The sequence below is a fragment of the Nansenia antarctica genome (assembly GCF_963989245.1).
Source record: "Nansenia antarctica genome assembly, chromosome: 2".
Classification (NCBI taxonomy): Eukaryota; Metazoa; Chordata; class Actinopteri; order Argentiniformes; family Microstomatidae; genus Nansenia; species Nansenia antarctica.
The window spans coordinates 81,664,638-81,679,335 of record NC_137675.1 but is presented as its reverse complement, the minus strand read 5'-3'; the positions used below and the strand labels follow the sequence as shown (position 1 = coordinate 81,679,335).

General features: G+C 46.5%; 1 protein-coding gene across 1 annotated transcript in view; it reads right to left on the bottom strand.

Moving 5' to 3' along the window:
* Positions 1-7,412: 7,412 nt before the first annotated feature.
* The window catches only part of hdac5 (histone deacetylase 5), a gene marked incomplete at both ends in the record, with an annotated part of 49,902 nt that continues 42,616 nt past the window's right edge, over positions 7,413-14,698 (bottom strand). Inside the window, 8 exons of the mRNA XM_080523531.1 lie at positions 7,413-7,452; positions 8,124-8,292; positions 8,651-8,735; positions 9,169-9,302; positions 10,081-10,199; positions 11,035-11,132; positions 11,308-11,427; positions 11,638-11,725. Of these exons, the coding sequence (XP_080379657.1) occupies positions 7,413-7,452; positions 8,124-8,292; positions 8,651-8,735; positions 9,169-9,302; positions 10,081-10,199; positions 11,035-11,132; positions 11,308-11,427; positions 11,638-11,725 (853 nt within the window). The remainder of the gene's footprint in view (positions 7,453-8,123; positions 8,293-8,650; positions 8,736-9,168; positions 9,303-10,080; positions 10,200-11,034; positions 11,133-11,307; positions 11,428-11,637; positions 11,726-14,698) is intronic.

The following is a 14,698-nucleotide window of genomic DNA, read 5'->3' as shown; positions in this document are numbered from 1 at the left end:
GCGCCAGATCTTTACGTTGTATGTGCGCCGTGACGTCACTGGGAGCGCGGGTGTGTGGGGAATGTTGGTGGGCGTGTCCACACGCGAATGAATGGGGGGGGGGTTTCATGAATGGTGTGGTGTGTCGTGTGTGTGTGTGCGTGTGTGTGGGGTGTGTGTGCGTGTGTTCTGTCTCACCATTGAGTCGCTCGTGTGTGCCCTTGAAAGACGGTCACTATCTCTGATGACATGTCACCACCATCAACTTTGACTCCCATCACCCGAATGTGGCCGAATTTCACACTTTGTGGTAGTCGATGATTCTCAAATCCAATCCTGATGTCCCGAGAGGTCGCACATTTTCCTTCTAACCCAGTGCCAACACTCTGACGGGTCAAGTTCAGTGATTCAGCTCATGTCTTAATTTCAACCATTGAATTGATTTACTCAGGTATGTGACTCAGTGGAGTGGAGGCAGAAATCGGAGGACGCGTTGTTGCCGTCCCATGCATAACGATGAGCCTGGCCTCCAATTTCTACCTCCACCAGCCTCCACGGCTGACACGACAGGTGAATTAAGAGAAGAGGACATGTTACATGCGCTGACACGTTATGTAGGCTGTTCAATATGTTCAATTATGAAACAAGAATGTTTTTTTATCATTCGAAGAGAGGGACTGGTGGCGGGCCCACAAACACACACAACCCTCTTGGGTACAGACGACGTTGCTAAGCTCAGCTGGCAACATGGTTATCCATCATGTCAACAGAGGACTAAAGTGATGCTTAAAACAAGCCGTTCATTCAACAAACCAGTTCACTGCACACTTCTTTGAGTGTGATCAACCAATTTCAGAGCATGACCTTGTGAAATGATGACACTGTTTGGAAATGACAGTGGTACGACAACAGGGTGGAGAAGGAAAAACAAAAAGAGCACACAGATGAAGGTTGGAATCTTTTCACAAACGTGAAGCAGCAAGAAAGAAAGAAAGAAAGATATATTTTTTTTCTCCCTTTTCTACACTTATTTATCCAGTCTGAGGACCTGGAGTAACCCAAAATAGTAGGGTAGGCCACCACATTTCTCCCTTTGTTTTCTGTGGCCATTACAGATAATAACATCCACCCCCGCCCCCCCTATCCCCACCCCTCACCTCCCTAGGGCCATTCCTGACCCACTGGAATACATCCATCTCACTTTCAACTGGGTAGAACTTTTAGGCCAAGTTTTCCCGAACACAGGTTAAGTCTAGTAGAGCACTTTGAGTGGGAATTCTCCATAGTCCAGGATTTGGCTTAATCTGTGGCTATTAAATCGTCCCACGTGCTTAATAGAGCCTCGCTGCATACTTAATACAGTATAGGATATTTAGCTAAAATCGTCTCTAATAATAAAGTATCCTGTTCCCTCATGTAGGGCAGCCTTTGCAGTCTTGCTTGTTACAAGGCTACAAGCCTCGTTTAGTGATACTTGTGCTGAAATAATGCTGAGTCAACTGATCATTTCTCTCTCTCTCTCTCTCTCTCTCTCTCTCTCTCTCTCTCTCTCTCTCTCTCTCTCTCTCTAAAAGACAAAAGAATCCCTCTCATGCGCTGTAACACACAAAGGCATGACTGTGGAGGGAGAAGCAGCAGCGATGTGAGATAGAAGATATTTACTCCGGGACTCCTGTTTGTACTGGAGCAGTGAATCGCTTTATTGAGTTTCAGACAATTAAAACATCAGGTCCACTTAAAAAAAAAAAAAAAGAAAGAAAAGAAAAGAAAAAGGATCATGTCACAACATTACAATGACAGTAATACAAAAGGGCTTCTTTAAAATGTACACAAAACCTGAAATAAAACAGTAATGAGACTCAACATTCCCTTTATGATCCTTGCTGCAATTGCACTGTAAAAACCACAGGGTGGCGCTGTGCACAATGCAATTCATGAAAAGGAAACAGAAAAGAAAAAGGGTTAAGTCAAAATAAGAAGGGACAGCGATTTTCATCAATAATAGTCACAGTAATAGATTGCTCAAATAGCGTGTATTGCACATGTGTACACATATATGCACTTATATACACGTGAGTAGCAATTAGTATAAACACATTTGTCTTGTCGCAACAGGAAAGCATTTGAAAGAACACGAGAAATTAAGGAATGTGCTTTGATTCAATTCAAAACTTCTGCATTTTTTGTTATGACCAGAATAGAGAGAAAGAATATATTTAAAATATAAGGTAAAAGACGGTCACATATTCAAAAACATCCAACCACGGAAAGTGAAGATTGAAACACCAGCGCAGTGGAAGGACACAAAATGCAAAAAAGAGACACACTTTCTCTTTCTCCAAAGTCAAAAAAATATACAATTACTCTTTGAAACCTCGACGAGCATAGGTCACTACATATACACAACGTATGAAATATCAATAAATATACATTATTTACTGAATAGCAAAATAGTGTGGCAGCAACGACAAAGCTATTTTCAACGGTGAATAAAGTCGATATCATTTTTTACACACAGACTTGGACGCTCCCCAGTATCTGTCTGTAGAGAAATAAAAACACCCGCGAGACGCTACTAGCATTTGCATGGCTGACACCTGTGGTGCGTACGGAGCCTCAGCTCGCCTCTCTCTCTCTGGATGTGAGTGTTTGTGTTTCGCTGCTGCCTTTCCAACACAGACACAGGTCGCCTCAGCCTGCCAGGTTTCCGGGACTAGCCCATAGGTAAACTACCATGACCTGTCAGTCCCTGTGTCAGTCACAAAAACAGCCTGGCTGGAGTTATACGGCCCAGTCAGTCAGTCAGTCAGTCAATCAATCAATCAATCAATCAATCAAAAATATAGCGTCATTCTTTAAACCCCATGGCCGATCGGCAGACAGGACACAGGGCAGCCAATAACCGTTCTACGCCACCAGTCTGCCCATACAGTACATACATACATACATACATACATACATACATACAGGCGGAGGGATACAAAACCGTGCACAAAACCCCAATGGTCAGTGATCAAATATCAAAACGTTACAGAATAAACTGTAGATTCCTGTACTGTACGTAACCCTGACACAGACAGGCAGACACACACACACACACACACACACACACACACACACACACACACATACAAACACACACACACACACACACACACACACACACACACAAAGAAAGGAATTAAGGGGACCTCTGTGTCTATGACAGTGTGCCAGTACAGTGGCATGTACCACCAGCCCTGTGTGTGTGTGTGTTTGCACGATTCTGTGTTTTCAGACTCTATCTTCAGTGACCCAACAGTATGTGTAGAGTTGTCTGTCAATCAGCCAATGTCGGTTCTTCAGTAGCTAGTGACACCAGGCTCGTCTGATTGGTGGAGGGAGAGGGTGTGACCATAAGAGCTGCTCTTGGGTCAGATGGTGAAGTTTGGGACGTGGGGAGGGTAAACTGGTCCTGGGTCTGTGCCAGGGGAGGCTAGAAGAGGTAGAAATCGGAGGACAGGCTCATTCTAATGCATGGAATGAAACAAGGAAGGGTGTCAATCAAACTGGTGTAATTGACACCATTCCTCATTCCATTCTATGCATTAGAATGAGCCTGTCCTCCGATTTCTACCTCCACCAGCCTCCCTTGGTCTGTGAAGTACAGTACCACTGCAAACCAACACAGAAAACAACCAATCAAACACTGGTTGGTGGGTACAACAACCAATCAAAACAGTGGTTGGTAGGTGCAACAACCAATCAAAACAGTGGTTGGTAGGTGCAACAACCAATCAAAACAGTGGTTGGTAGGTGCAACAACCAATCAAACACTGGTTGGTAGGTGCAACAACCAATCAAAACAGTGGTTGGTGGGTACAACAACCAATCAAAACAGTGGTTGGTAGGTACAACAACCAATCAAAACAGTGGTTGGTAGGTACAACAACCAATCAAAACAGTGGTTGGTAGGTACAACAACCAATCAAAACAGTGGTTGGTAGGTACAACAACCAATCAAAACAGTGGTTGGTATAACAGTGGGAGGGACTGGATGAGGGTCCCCAGGACACAGATGAAACCCATGTCTGGACCGGACCTAAAAGCATTCCCAACGGAGACTCTCCATTAAGACATGGTTTTCCGTCCTGGACCAGGTGTAATCGGGGTCCGGGGGAACTAGCCCAAAGTGTTACTAGAGAGACGTGGAATTAGGAGATTAGGAGATTACGGATTGAGAAACTCCCATTTAATGTTATTCTCAACCGTTAAAGTATGTAATATGAAGTGTAGTATGAAGCGTAGTATGTGACAGTGTCTTAAGGTGGACTGATAGAGTTTGACCTTAAGTCAACGCGAGCAGACAGACAGTAGTGTGATGCCAGTCAGTCGATCTGACGGTGTATTGCTTGAAATAAAACACAGGTTTTTAGTGTGTAAGGGGGGGTAGTACCCGGGTACGCCCCAGTGTATGATGAAATGGTAAATGTAGGCTAGCAGGCGAGCACACATTGCAGTGCATGCTGGGAAAGTGAGTTCTCCAGGTTCCATGGTGTACATAAACTTGATTTGTGTCCAATCGGATCTGAGGTGACCTTCTCAAACGTGATTGGTCAGACTTGTGTGTGCTTATCACCACCGAACGACAAGACGGTTTACAAGGTGTTGTTGTCACACATGCCAGCAAAACGGAACATTATCGATGTTGACAGCAATAGTAAGGGCAGAAAGACGAGACCGATGAACACAGCAACTGGAACAGGTCATTAGAACGGGTCAAACCACTCTGTGGACAGTCATAGGGGTCGGGGGGATTGCAGTGTACACTCCTGAAATGCTGTTCTGTGTTATACCCCCCCACCCTGCTTCCCACAGTATCACCATCATGGTTCAGTCCTGAATGACACTTAAAACAACAACAACAACACCAACAATCTGCCCGTAGTCAACGGAAAACCAAACAATAATCTCACTTGTTGCCGGGCAACAAAACGACAAGACAACAAACTGGAAAAGAACCCAATGTGCTTAGTTAGACGCTCTTAAACATTAAATGTCTCTTTTTTTTCTTTTTTTCTTCTTCTTCTTCATCGTCTCTCAAATATAATATTCAAATCCAATTTGATTGGATTAACACTGTCATTAATATCATTATTCGTATATAGATTTTTTTGTTGTTGTTTGTACAAAAGAGAAAAAAAACTAAGCTTGTTTTATAAAAGTGACCATTTTGTTGTGTTTCAGTCCCGTAGTAAATCAATGGAAAACAACAGCGTTAGTTATTGAACGTTAGTTATTAAAGCGTAAGTTATTGAACCGTCTCAGGCTGGAGGGAGGAACAGGGACAGGAACTGAACAGGAAACAGTATTTACAAGTGACAGGAAGTGACTTATAAAATAAAAAAGAAAAGAAAAGAAAATAAAGAAAATTAAAAAAACAAGTTGGTCGTTGTATCGTTCAGACGTCCGTGGGCCGCGGCGCGGGACTGATGATGACGGACGCTGACGCTCAGAGGGGTCAAGGCGAGACGACCGTTGACCGTGAGCATCACACACATCCCCGAAGAAAAGAGGGATAAAAGAGAGAGAGAGAGAGAGAGAGAGAGAGAGAGAGAGAGAGAGAGAGAGAGAGAGAGAGAGAAGGAATAGAATCCTGGCTCTGCAACAACTCTCTGGAGATGGCTAAAAATGGTGCATTCTCTGAGAGAGGAAATTAAGGCATTTTTAAAAGAAACAAACAAACAAAGCAAATAAACAACAACAACAACAAACAGATAAACAAACATGAGAGTAACACGTGTGTGGGTTTGCGTCTTTCCTCTGTTCTGCTAGGTGAGTGGCGGTGGCGGTGGCTTCGTTGGGGGTTCTTATATAAAAGGCACCGAGTTCTTCATCTTGCCAAAACGTCTCTCTCTCTCTCTCTCTCTCTCTCTCTGTCCCTCCCAGTCACCTGACCAGTGACCACCTGACCACCAAACTCCTTCCTGTGCCCCTCAGCCAGCGTGAGAGAGACAGACAGACGGACGGACGGACGGAAAAGGCTGAGGGAAAAGTCTTAATCCATACATCGTTCCACAACATCCTTCCTTCGCTTCGTCGTCCATCCTGCGGGCTTCCGTGATTGCACTGGACGGCAAGTTTGAGTGTGTGTGTGTGTGTGTGTGTAAAAACAAAGTACAGAGTGGAGGAAGCCCAGGGTCTCCAGAAGAAAGAAAGAAATGTCTGACCCACAGGGGGGACATACCATAGTAATAATATTGCTACCATGGTAACCCCTCACCTGCAGCCAGTGTGTCCCTTGGCAGGATCCTAGGCTCAGCCTCCACACACACGCACACACACACACACACACACACACGCACACACGCACACACACTCACACGCACAAACGCACCCACACACGCACACACACACACACACACACACACACACACACACGACCACAGCGCATGTCGGATCAACAGTAAAAGGAATATACAGTATTTATATTATATATGTATATGCAAATATGTGTATAGAGCACACACATAAAGCCACATATATACGCGTGTACATATATTATAATTTATATATGTTTGTGTGCTTCTTTGAACAGAGTATTTGAACAGACACACAAGAACTACCGAATGACAGACACCAACGAAGAAGAGGGAGAGGTCCAACACGCTCAGAAAGTTGAGCAGATTTCTACTGAGTGATGCAACTCATAGGTGTCCCACCAATGGGAACGTAGTGTGTAACATAATAATAATAATAATAATAATAGTAACAACAACAACAACAACAACAACAACATCAACAACAATATTATAGAAGTGTGTGTTGGTTTGTGAGTTTGAGTGTATTTGTGGCTGTTGAGTTATTGAAATATTTTTGCTGCTTGTTGGCTTTTTCAGTTCAGACGTCCTGAAAACGTACAAAGTATCACAAGAGACAAAAAAATTTACAAAGTCGCTCGAGGGGGGTGTTGCCATGGAGACCTCTGATAGTAATATCCAACGTGTCTGTTTCTTTTCTCTGTCCGACGGATACCAAAAAAAACAAAAACAGAAAAAGACACAGGCTTCTCCCAAAAAAAAAAGGTCCCGCTTCTTCCTTCCTGTCCCCTCGGCCAATCAAAAACACCCGCCGCCCGCCGGCCCCCCTCCCTTAGGTCAGTGTGTGTTCTGTCTCGGCTTCCCCCCCACACCCCCCACACACATACACGCACACTCTCTCTTACACACTCACCTCCGATAGGCTGAGGTGGACGGAGAGAGGGAGGGTCTGAGCACAAGTCCATCAACCCCCCTGGAGGGGGGGGAGGGAGAGAGGGAGGGAGGTGCTGAGAGAGGGATGAAGGAAGGCTGGAAAGAGGAGTGAAGAGGAGTGAGAGGAGGAGGGGGGCACAGTGCCATGGGAGGTGTGGACGAAGGAGACGAAGGTCGTTCCTTGGGAGATTCTGCGCCTCCCTACAACACTGGCTCTTCCTCCATTGGCTCCTCTGTGGACCTGCAGGGACAGGAAGTGACATCGTCATACCCTCAGTGTCAAAATAAAAGTCGTCAAAAGACTAATAAGGCACAGTGAAATCTTTATGGTGAAAAACAGTCCTTTACATATAAAAAAAAAGAAAGAAAAAAAGAAGTGTGTTAAATGTCATCGTCTTGTATCTTTGTCTTAAGTGAGAGGTCTCAATTCAAACAGACCGCAGTCACACTTCAAACTCCTGTCAACCTGAAACCTCTCCACCCCCTCTACCTCCCACGTACAGTTTCTCTACTGTAAATAATAATAATAATAATAATAATAATAATAACAACACATTATTCCTCCTTCTAGCATTTTTGACTACCAACGGCCTCTGGCCCGAGCATAGATGACCTTTTCTTGCGATGACTGATGGACAGATGATTCACTTAGTAAGACAAATGTATTTGTTCTAAGTCACTTTGGATAAAAGCGTCTGGTAAAAACCCCCAAAATCTCAATGTAAAATCAGTCTGAAGAGCAACTCTAAGCCCCAGCCAGGAGAGCCAGATGCTAACACTGCGAGACACCAACGTTTAGCCACAAACGTCTCCTTAACCTCAACGCGTGATTACGGTGAATTCAATGCAGCGCCGGCGATCTCAAGCGAGGCTGTCGACATGCGACGATAAAGTTCCCCCACAACAGCGTACCTGCTGGTCTCCGTGACAACGGAGGCGGCGGCGGCGGCCTGCTCGGTATCCACGGTGAGCGAGGCCATGGCGGTGACCGTGTCCGCCTCGTCCTTCTCCCGCCGCTGAGCGTCCAATAGGGACTGACCCACGGTCTGCGCAAGCCTCTGGAGAGAGCTCCAGTGTTTACCTGGAGGGAGGGAGGAGGAGGGGGGAGGGAGGGGGGGCAGAGGGAGGAGGTGGGGAGGAGGAGGAGGGAGGAGCGGGCGAGGGGGGGCAGAGGGAGGAGGGGGGGAGGAGGAGGAGGGAGGAGGGGGCGAGGGGGGGGCAGAGGGAGGAGGGGGGGAGGAGGAGGGAGGAGGGGGGGAGGGGGGAAGAGGGAGGGGGGGAGGATGGGAGGAGGGATGTGTTAGTTGGTTTAACTCATTTAGTGCCAAGGGTGACTTTATTCACTGAAAATGCATAAATAATGATTACATTCTATCATTCTACTCAACTCTCTGTCTCTACCTTTAACAGGTGAACATTCTATCTATCATCCTACTCACTCTGTATCTCAATGACCCTCTCCAGAGAGGACGCTGCTTTAGGACACGGCTTCTGCTGCAGCACAGCCTGGGGTAGGGGGTCCAACTGAGGGGCGGGGGAGAGGGGAGGGAGAGGGGAGGGAGAGAGGGGAGGGAGAGGGGAGGGAGAGGGGGGAGAGAGGGACAAAAAGAAGTGAGTGTGAGAGGCAGAGAGGTCATAATCAAACTGAGGCTACATAGTGACGTAACAGGTGTTGGTCACACTGCTCTTTAAGTGATGCTACATGCTAATGATACATCAGAGTAGTAGGCAGTGATGCCACATGCTAACATGCTATGCTAACGGTACATCAGAGCAGTAGGCCGTGATGCCACAGGCTAACATGCTATGCTAACGGTACATCAGAGCAGCGGGCCGTGATGCCACAGGCTAACATGCTATGCTAACGGTACACCAGAGCAGTAGGCCGTGATGCCACATGCTAACATGCTATGCTAGCGGTACATCAGAGCAGCGGGCCGTGTTCAGTGCGTCCTACCTCGTCTCCTAGCAGGGCTTCCACACAGGACTCCGAGGCGTCACAGATGGCCGTGAGGTCGTGACCTCCCTCCAACGCCAACACCACACGACCCCCGGCCAGCTTCATCAGCTGCTTGGTCAGGTGACCAAAACCTGAGAGGAGGGAGGGGGGGGGGTCAATCAGTCAGTCGATCAGTGAATCAACTAATCAATCACTTCTATATAACTATATAATAACTAACTATCACTTCTATAACTATATAATTTGTTACAATGTTATTGTTTATTCTAAACCTAAATATACGGATACAAAGTTAGTCTGCTGTGGTCACATTAGGGAAGGAGGGTTGGAGGAGTAGAAGGATTGTAGGAAGGGATATAGGAGGAGGAGAAAGGATGGAAGGGTGGATGGATAGAGGAATGGAGGAATGCGAGCCTGATGGAGGGATGGAGGAGTTGAACGATGGGAGGAAGGGAGCGGAGGAGGAGGAGAGAGATGGAAGAGAGGACGGGGTAGAAGGATGGAGGGATGGAGCTACGGTCAGAGGAGGAGCGGAGGAGGAGAGAGATGGAAGAGAGGACTATGGGTAGAAGGATGGAGGGATGGAGCTACGGTCGGAGGAGGAGAGAGATGGAAGAGAGGACTATGGGTAGAAGGATGGAGGGATGGAGCTACGGTCGGAGGAGGAGAGAGATGGAAGAGAGGACTATGGGTAGAAGGATGGAGGGATGGAGCTACGGTCGGAGGAGGAGAGAGATGGAAGAGAGGACTATGGGTAGAAGGATGGAGGGATGGAGCTACGGTCAGAAGAGGAGAGAGATGGAAGAGAGGACGGGTAGAATGATGGAGGGATGGAGCTACGGTCAGAGGAGAGAGGACGGGGTAGAAGGATGGAAGGATAGAGCTCCAGGCGGAGGAGAGACTACTCACACTTGGCCGTGACGTTGTAGCCGCCCAGCGGGGACTGGTGGCCCTCCACGGCGTCGAACCCGGCGGACACTAGGACCACGTCAGGGGAGAACTCGTTGGCTATGGGCATCACCACCGTCCTGCAGGGGGCGGGGTCAGACAGGGGTCAGACATTTTTTATTAAATGTTTTTATTATTAGAATTTATTTATTTTTAAAATATATTTTAAGTTATTTTTTCTGAGTGGGGCAGTCCCACTCATATTTTTCTTTTTATTGATAGAGACAGTAGAGATTTTGACAGGAAAGATGGGTGAGAGAGAGAGAAGGGATGACATGCAGGACATGTCCGTGGCTGGAATTGAACCGGGGACCCTGCGGTTACATGGTCGACGCTTAACCCGTTACGCCACCTAAGCGCCCCAGACAGAGACAGACATGGCTACGTTCGTAAATTCGCTCTGAGAGCGCCGGACGGAGGGCACACTGGGTTCAACTTCAACTGGGTCAAAAAGGGAGTAAAGTCATTTCGATTGGACAGTTGGAGGCATTCCATGAGTGCTGATCAGATTTCCACAGCGAATTCACAAACGCACCCAAACGAGTTGTCACCACCCACAGTTCTGTAGAACACACGGACCGACCGACTTGGAACGGAGGGGGGCGTGGCTCAGTGTGGTCATCTGTGGCTCGGTTGGTGGGCGCTAAGTAACAACGCTTGGGTTGTGGGTTCGATTCCCGTTAGTCTCATATATACGCTCACTGCAATGTAATGTGTCGCTTTGGATCAGAGCGTCAGCTAAATGGCATATATTATTATATAATAATAATATTAGGTGTGTAGATCTGGAGGACATGGAGAGGAGATCGGTGTGAGGGTGCAGTTACGGCTGGTCTCAGGCTGTGTTGTGTGTCTGTAGGGTTCTAGGAGGGTCTAGAAGGCTCTATGAGACGACATGAGGCCAGCCGCTGTTACCTGAAGGCAGTCAGGTACTCCACGTCGCCCATAGGGGGCTCCACTCCTCCCGTCCACGCGATGTTGACGTTGAACCCTAGACCGGGACCTGCCCCCACCTGGAGAGAAGAAGAACCATGGTGTTAGAGCAAACAGTGTGTGTGTGTGTGTGAGAACGTTTGTGAACGTGTGTGTGTGTGTACTTGTGTGTGTGTGTGTGTGTCTAGTTGTACGTGTGTGTGTGTGTGTGTGTGTGTGTGTGTGTGTGTGTGTGTGCGTGTGTGTCAGACGTACCTCCTCGGGAGCTCCACTGCCAGGGAAAAAGTTCCCGTCGTCGTAGCGATGCAGGGAGATGTAAAGCACGTTGGGGTCGTTGTAGAAGGCCTGCTGGGTCCCGTTGCCATGGTGAATGTCCTGGAGACGGGGACGGAAGGGAAGGGAGGGAGGGAGAGAGGTGGGAGGGAGGGAAGGAAGTAAGGGTGGGAGGAGGTTCGATTTAGTTTATCAAAGATGTCAAAGATGATTCATACCTGATTAAGACACAGTCTAGGAAACAGACAGACAGGTACACACACACACACACACACACACACACACACACAGACACACACGCAAGTGACTCACCCAGTCTACAATGAGGATCTTGCCCACGCCCAGTTTCTGCTGAAGCAGCTTGGCTGTGATGGCTACGGAGTTGAAGAAACAGAAGCCCCTGTAGACACACACACACACACGCACACGCACACACACACACACACACACACACACACACACACACACACACACACACACACAGCGATGGGGAGTCAAGTTCAAAGCACTACCCACACAAAAGAGAAAGCTCATCAATTATTCATCATGTCTGTGTAACGTGTGGAGCTCAAACAAAGTGGCGGTCCACGGATGAGGTGCTCTCACAGAGACCATTGTGACTTCAGATTGACCTCCGACCCCTCCACCCCCCCGGTCTCCTCTCCTCCTACTGCCCTCCTCCGCCACCTCAAGTCAAGAGTCAAGAGTCACTTGACTCTCCCACCTGAGAGTCAAGTCTCACGCCACCTCCCCCACCTGACAGTATCTGGTGTTGAAGATAGCAGGATGTTTAAAGGAACAAGTTTTGTTTTGAAATCTGCCACCTCAGGCCACCACGTCGAAATTCAGTTTTCAAACAACAACATCCTCCCTGAAAATGGACTTGGCAGTGTCGGACAGTTTCTTTCATTTCATTTTATTTAACCTTTATTTAACCAGGAAGTCCCTTGAGATTAAAATCTCTTTTTTCGAAGGTAGCACACCAGTACAAGTACAAGGTTATAAAGTTATAGAATAGAGAGCATAGAGCAAAACAGATAAGGAACAATTAAGGAAAATAAATATGACAAAATCCATTTTAGGAATACCAATTGCACTCTTCTATTACATATTTCTTAATCAGAGCTTTGAACCCGCCCAGCGAGAGGAGATCATTCATCTGTCGTGTGTGTTCTGGAGGTTATTCCATGACTTAGGGGGGCGCAAAATAACAGAAAGCTGCTCTATCTAAAGCCTGGTACACACATAAAGATAATCTGGCCGATTTTGGCCCGATTTCCCCCCTTCCGACCAAGGACAGCAAACGCCCGATTATCGGATGGCTCTAAAGGTTATCCTACAAGATTATCCTGTGGTGTGAGGTGTGTTAAGAGTCCATTTCTCCCGACAATCTGCTCTGAAAAAAAGGTCGGGCCGACAATCGTAACGTGTTCAATCTTTATGTGTGTACCAGGCTTAAGTTCCAAGCAAATCCTGGATACCCGGTCTGTCTGCACGCACCATTCAAAGAGGGGAGGAGAGAGAGGCTCTCCGCTCCCCCTGGCAGTAACACATCTCAATCTCAAGGAGATGAGGAACATTCTTGGCCAGCCTGTCCCCCTTTCAAGCTCCTCCTAATGGAAGTGAATCTAAAGAGTTGGCCTCCGCTGAGGGCATCTCAACTCAAAGTAGTAGAGACAGATCTATGGAGAAACAAGCTGCCATATGTAGCCTAGAGTAGTGTTGTTCATAAACCCCCCCACCTATTTCCAACAAACATCTCAAAGAGAGAACATTCATTTTACATTTACATTTTTGGCATTTAGCAGACGCCTTATTCCAAAGCGACTTACAATCAATACACTTGGCTAAGCAAGTGAATCATCATTCCACTAGTCGTAGCAGGAAGAGTAATCCAGCTCAGGCCCGGGGCCATTGAGAGAAGGAAAATCCTTCTTCTATCACCTTCTTCTAAACCTAGTTTTTTTTTCTTTTTTTCTTTATATATAGACACTGGAGAAACAGAGAAACAGTACAAGGGGGTCAATAGAAGTTTTTAGGGGACACAGTAGAGGGGAAAAGCGGGTGTCTTCAGGAGACGCAGTGCTGGGGGGCAGTAGATGTCTCAGGAGGAGCATTCTTGGCCAGCCTCACCCCTTTCAAGCTACTCCTAGTGGAAGTGAATCTAAAGACTTGGCGTCCGATGACAGCATCTGGACAGTGACACATTGTATACAAACCGAGTGGACACTGGGACATTGGACGTTTTAGAAAGCGCTATTTTCCCGGACCAAAACAAACAATGTTTGTAAAAAAAATAAAAGTATTTATATATTAGAGTGATCTCCCTCCCTGATCGCGACCGGATCAAACATAGTCATGACAACCATCACATACGGACAACCATACTGACAGCCGTCATGACAACCATGACACACTGGAACCTTTAAGAGTTGGAATGTCATGTAAAGTCAAGAGGCTGTGGTCCTCTGTGGCTCAGTTGGATGCTTGGGTTGCGGGTTCGATTCCTGCTGGGACCATATATACTGAGAAATGTATACTATGCACTCACTGCAATGTAATGTGTCGCTTTGGTTAAAAGTGTCAGCTAAATGTCATATATTTATAAAAAATAGATAGATAATAATAATAATAATAATAATAATAATAATAATAATAATAATAACAAATGTAGTGCAGCTGGTGCAGTGGAATGGAACAAGTTGCCTTTAAGCATCAAAGAAACTGACAGTACAGCAGCTTTCAAGGCTAAGATCAGAATACAGCTGTTTAGCAACATTCCACTGTAAACCAAATAGAGGGTTATAGGACAAGATAAGCACTTGTATGTTCCATGCTAAATGATATGCACGCAGTATGTCTCGGACGTTTCTATGGACTTGTTTGTTGTTTTTGATGCGCTTCGTCTTCGCACATCAAGGACCTGTTTGTCTGTCTGTTCTGTTGTACTGTATGCAGGGTTCCTACACGTTTCAACAAGTCAAATTTAAGACCTTTTTAGACCTTTTTTAGACCTCTTTGAATAGAAATGTAGACCTATTCGCGACACCATATGGTAGCTTTTTGTCATCCTTGAGGTGATGAAATTAGGGATTTCACTGCCATACAGACAAAAAAGGAAGCGAATTGGCATTTTTTGGGTTCCACCTTGATTAATTTCCGGGGTAAATAGATGTGGTCGGACTGATTTCCTTGCAGGATCTCATTTTTGAGACCTAGCACCTAATTTTTAGACTGATTAACTGAAATGTAAGACCTTGTTAGGCCTTAAAAATCGGATTGCTGGATTTTAGATTTTATGGCTTTTCAAGACCAGCGCGGGAACCCTGTGTATGGGAGTGGCTGCTGGTACGGCCCCTTCCCCTCGTGGACC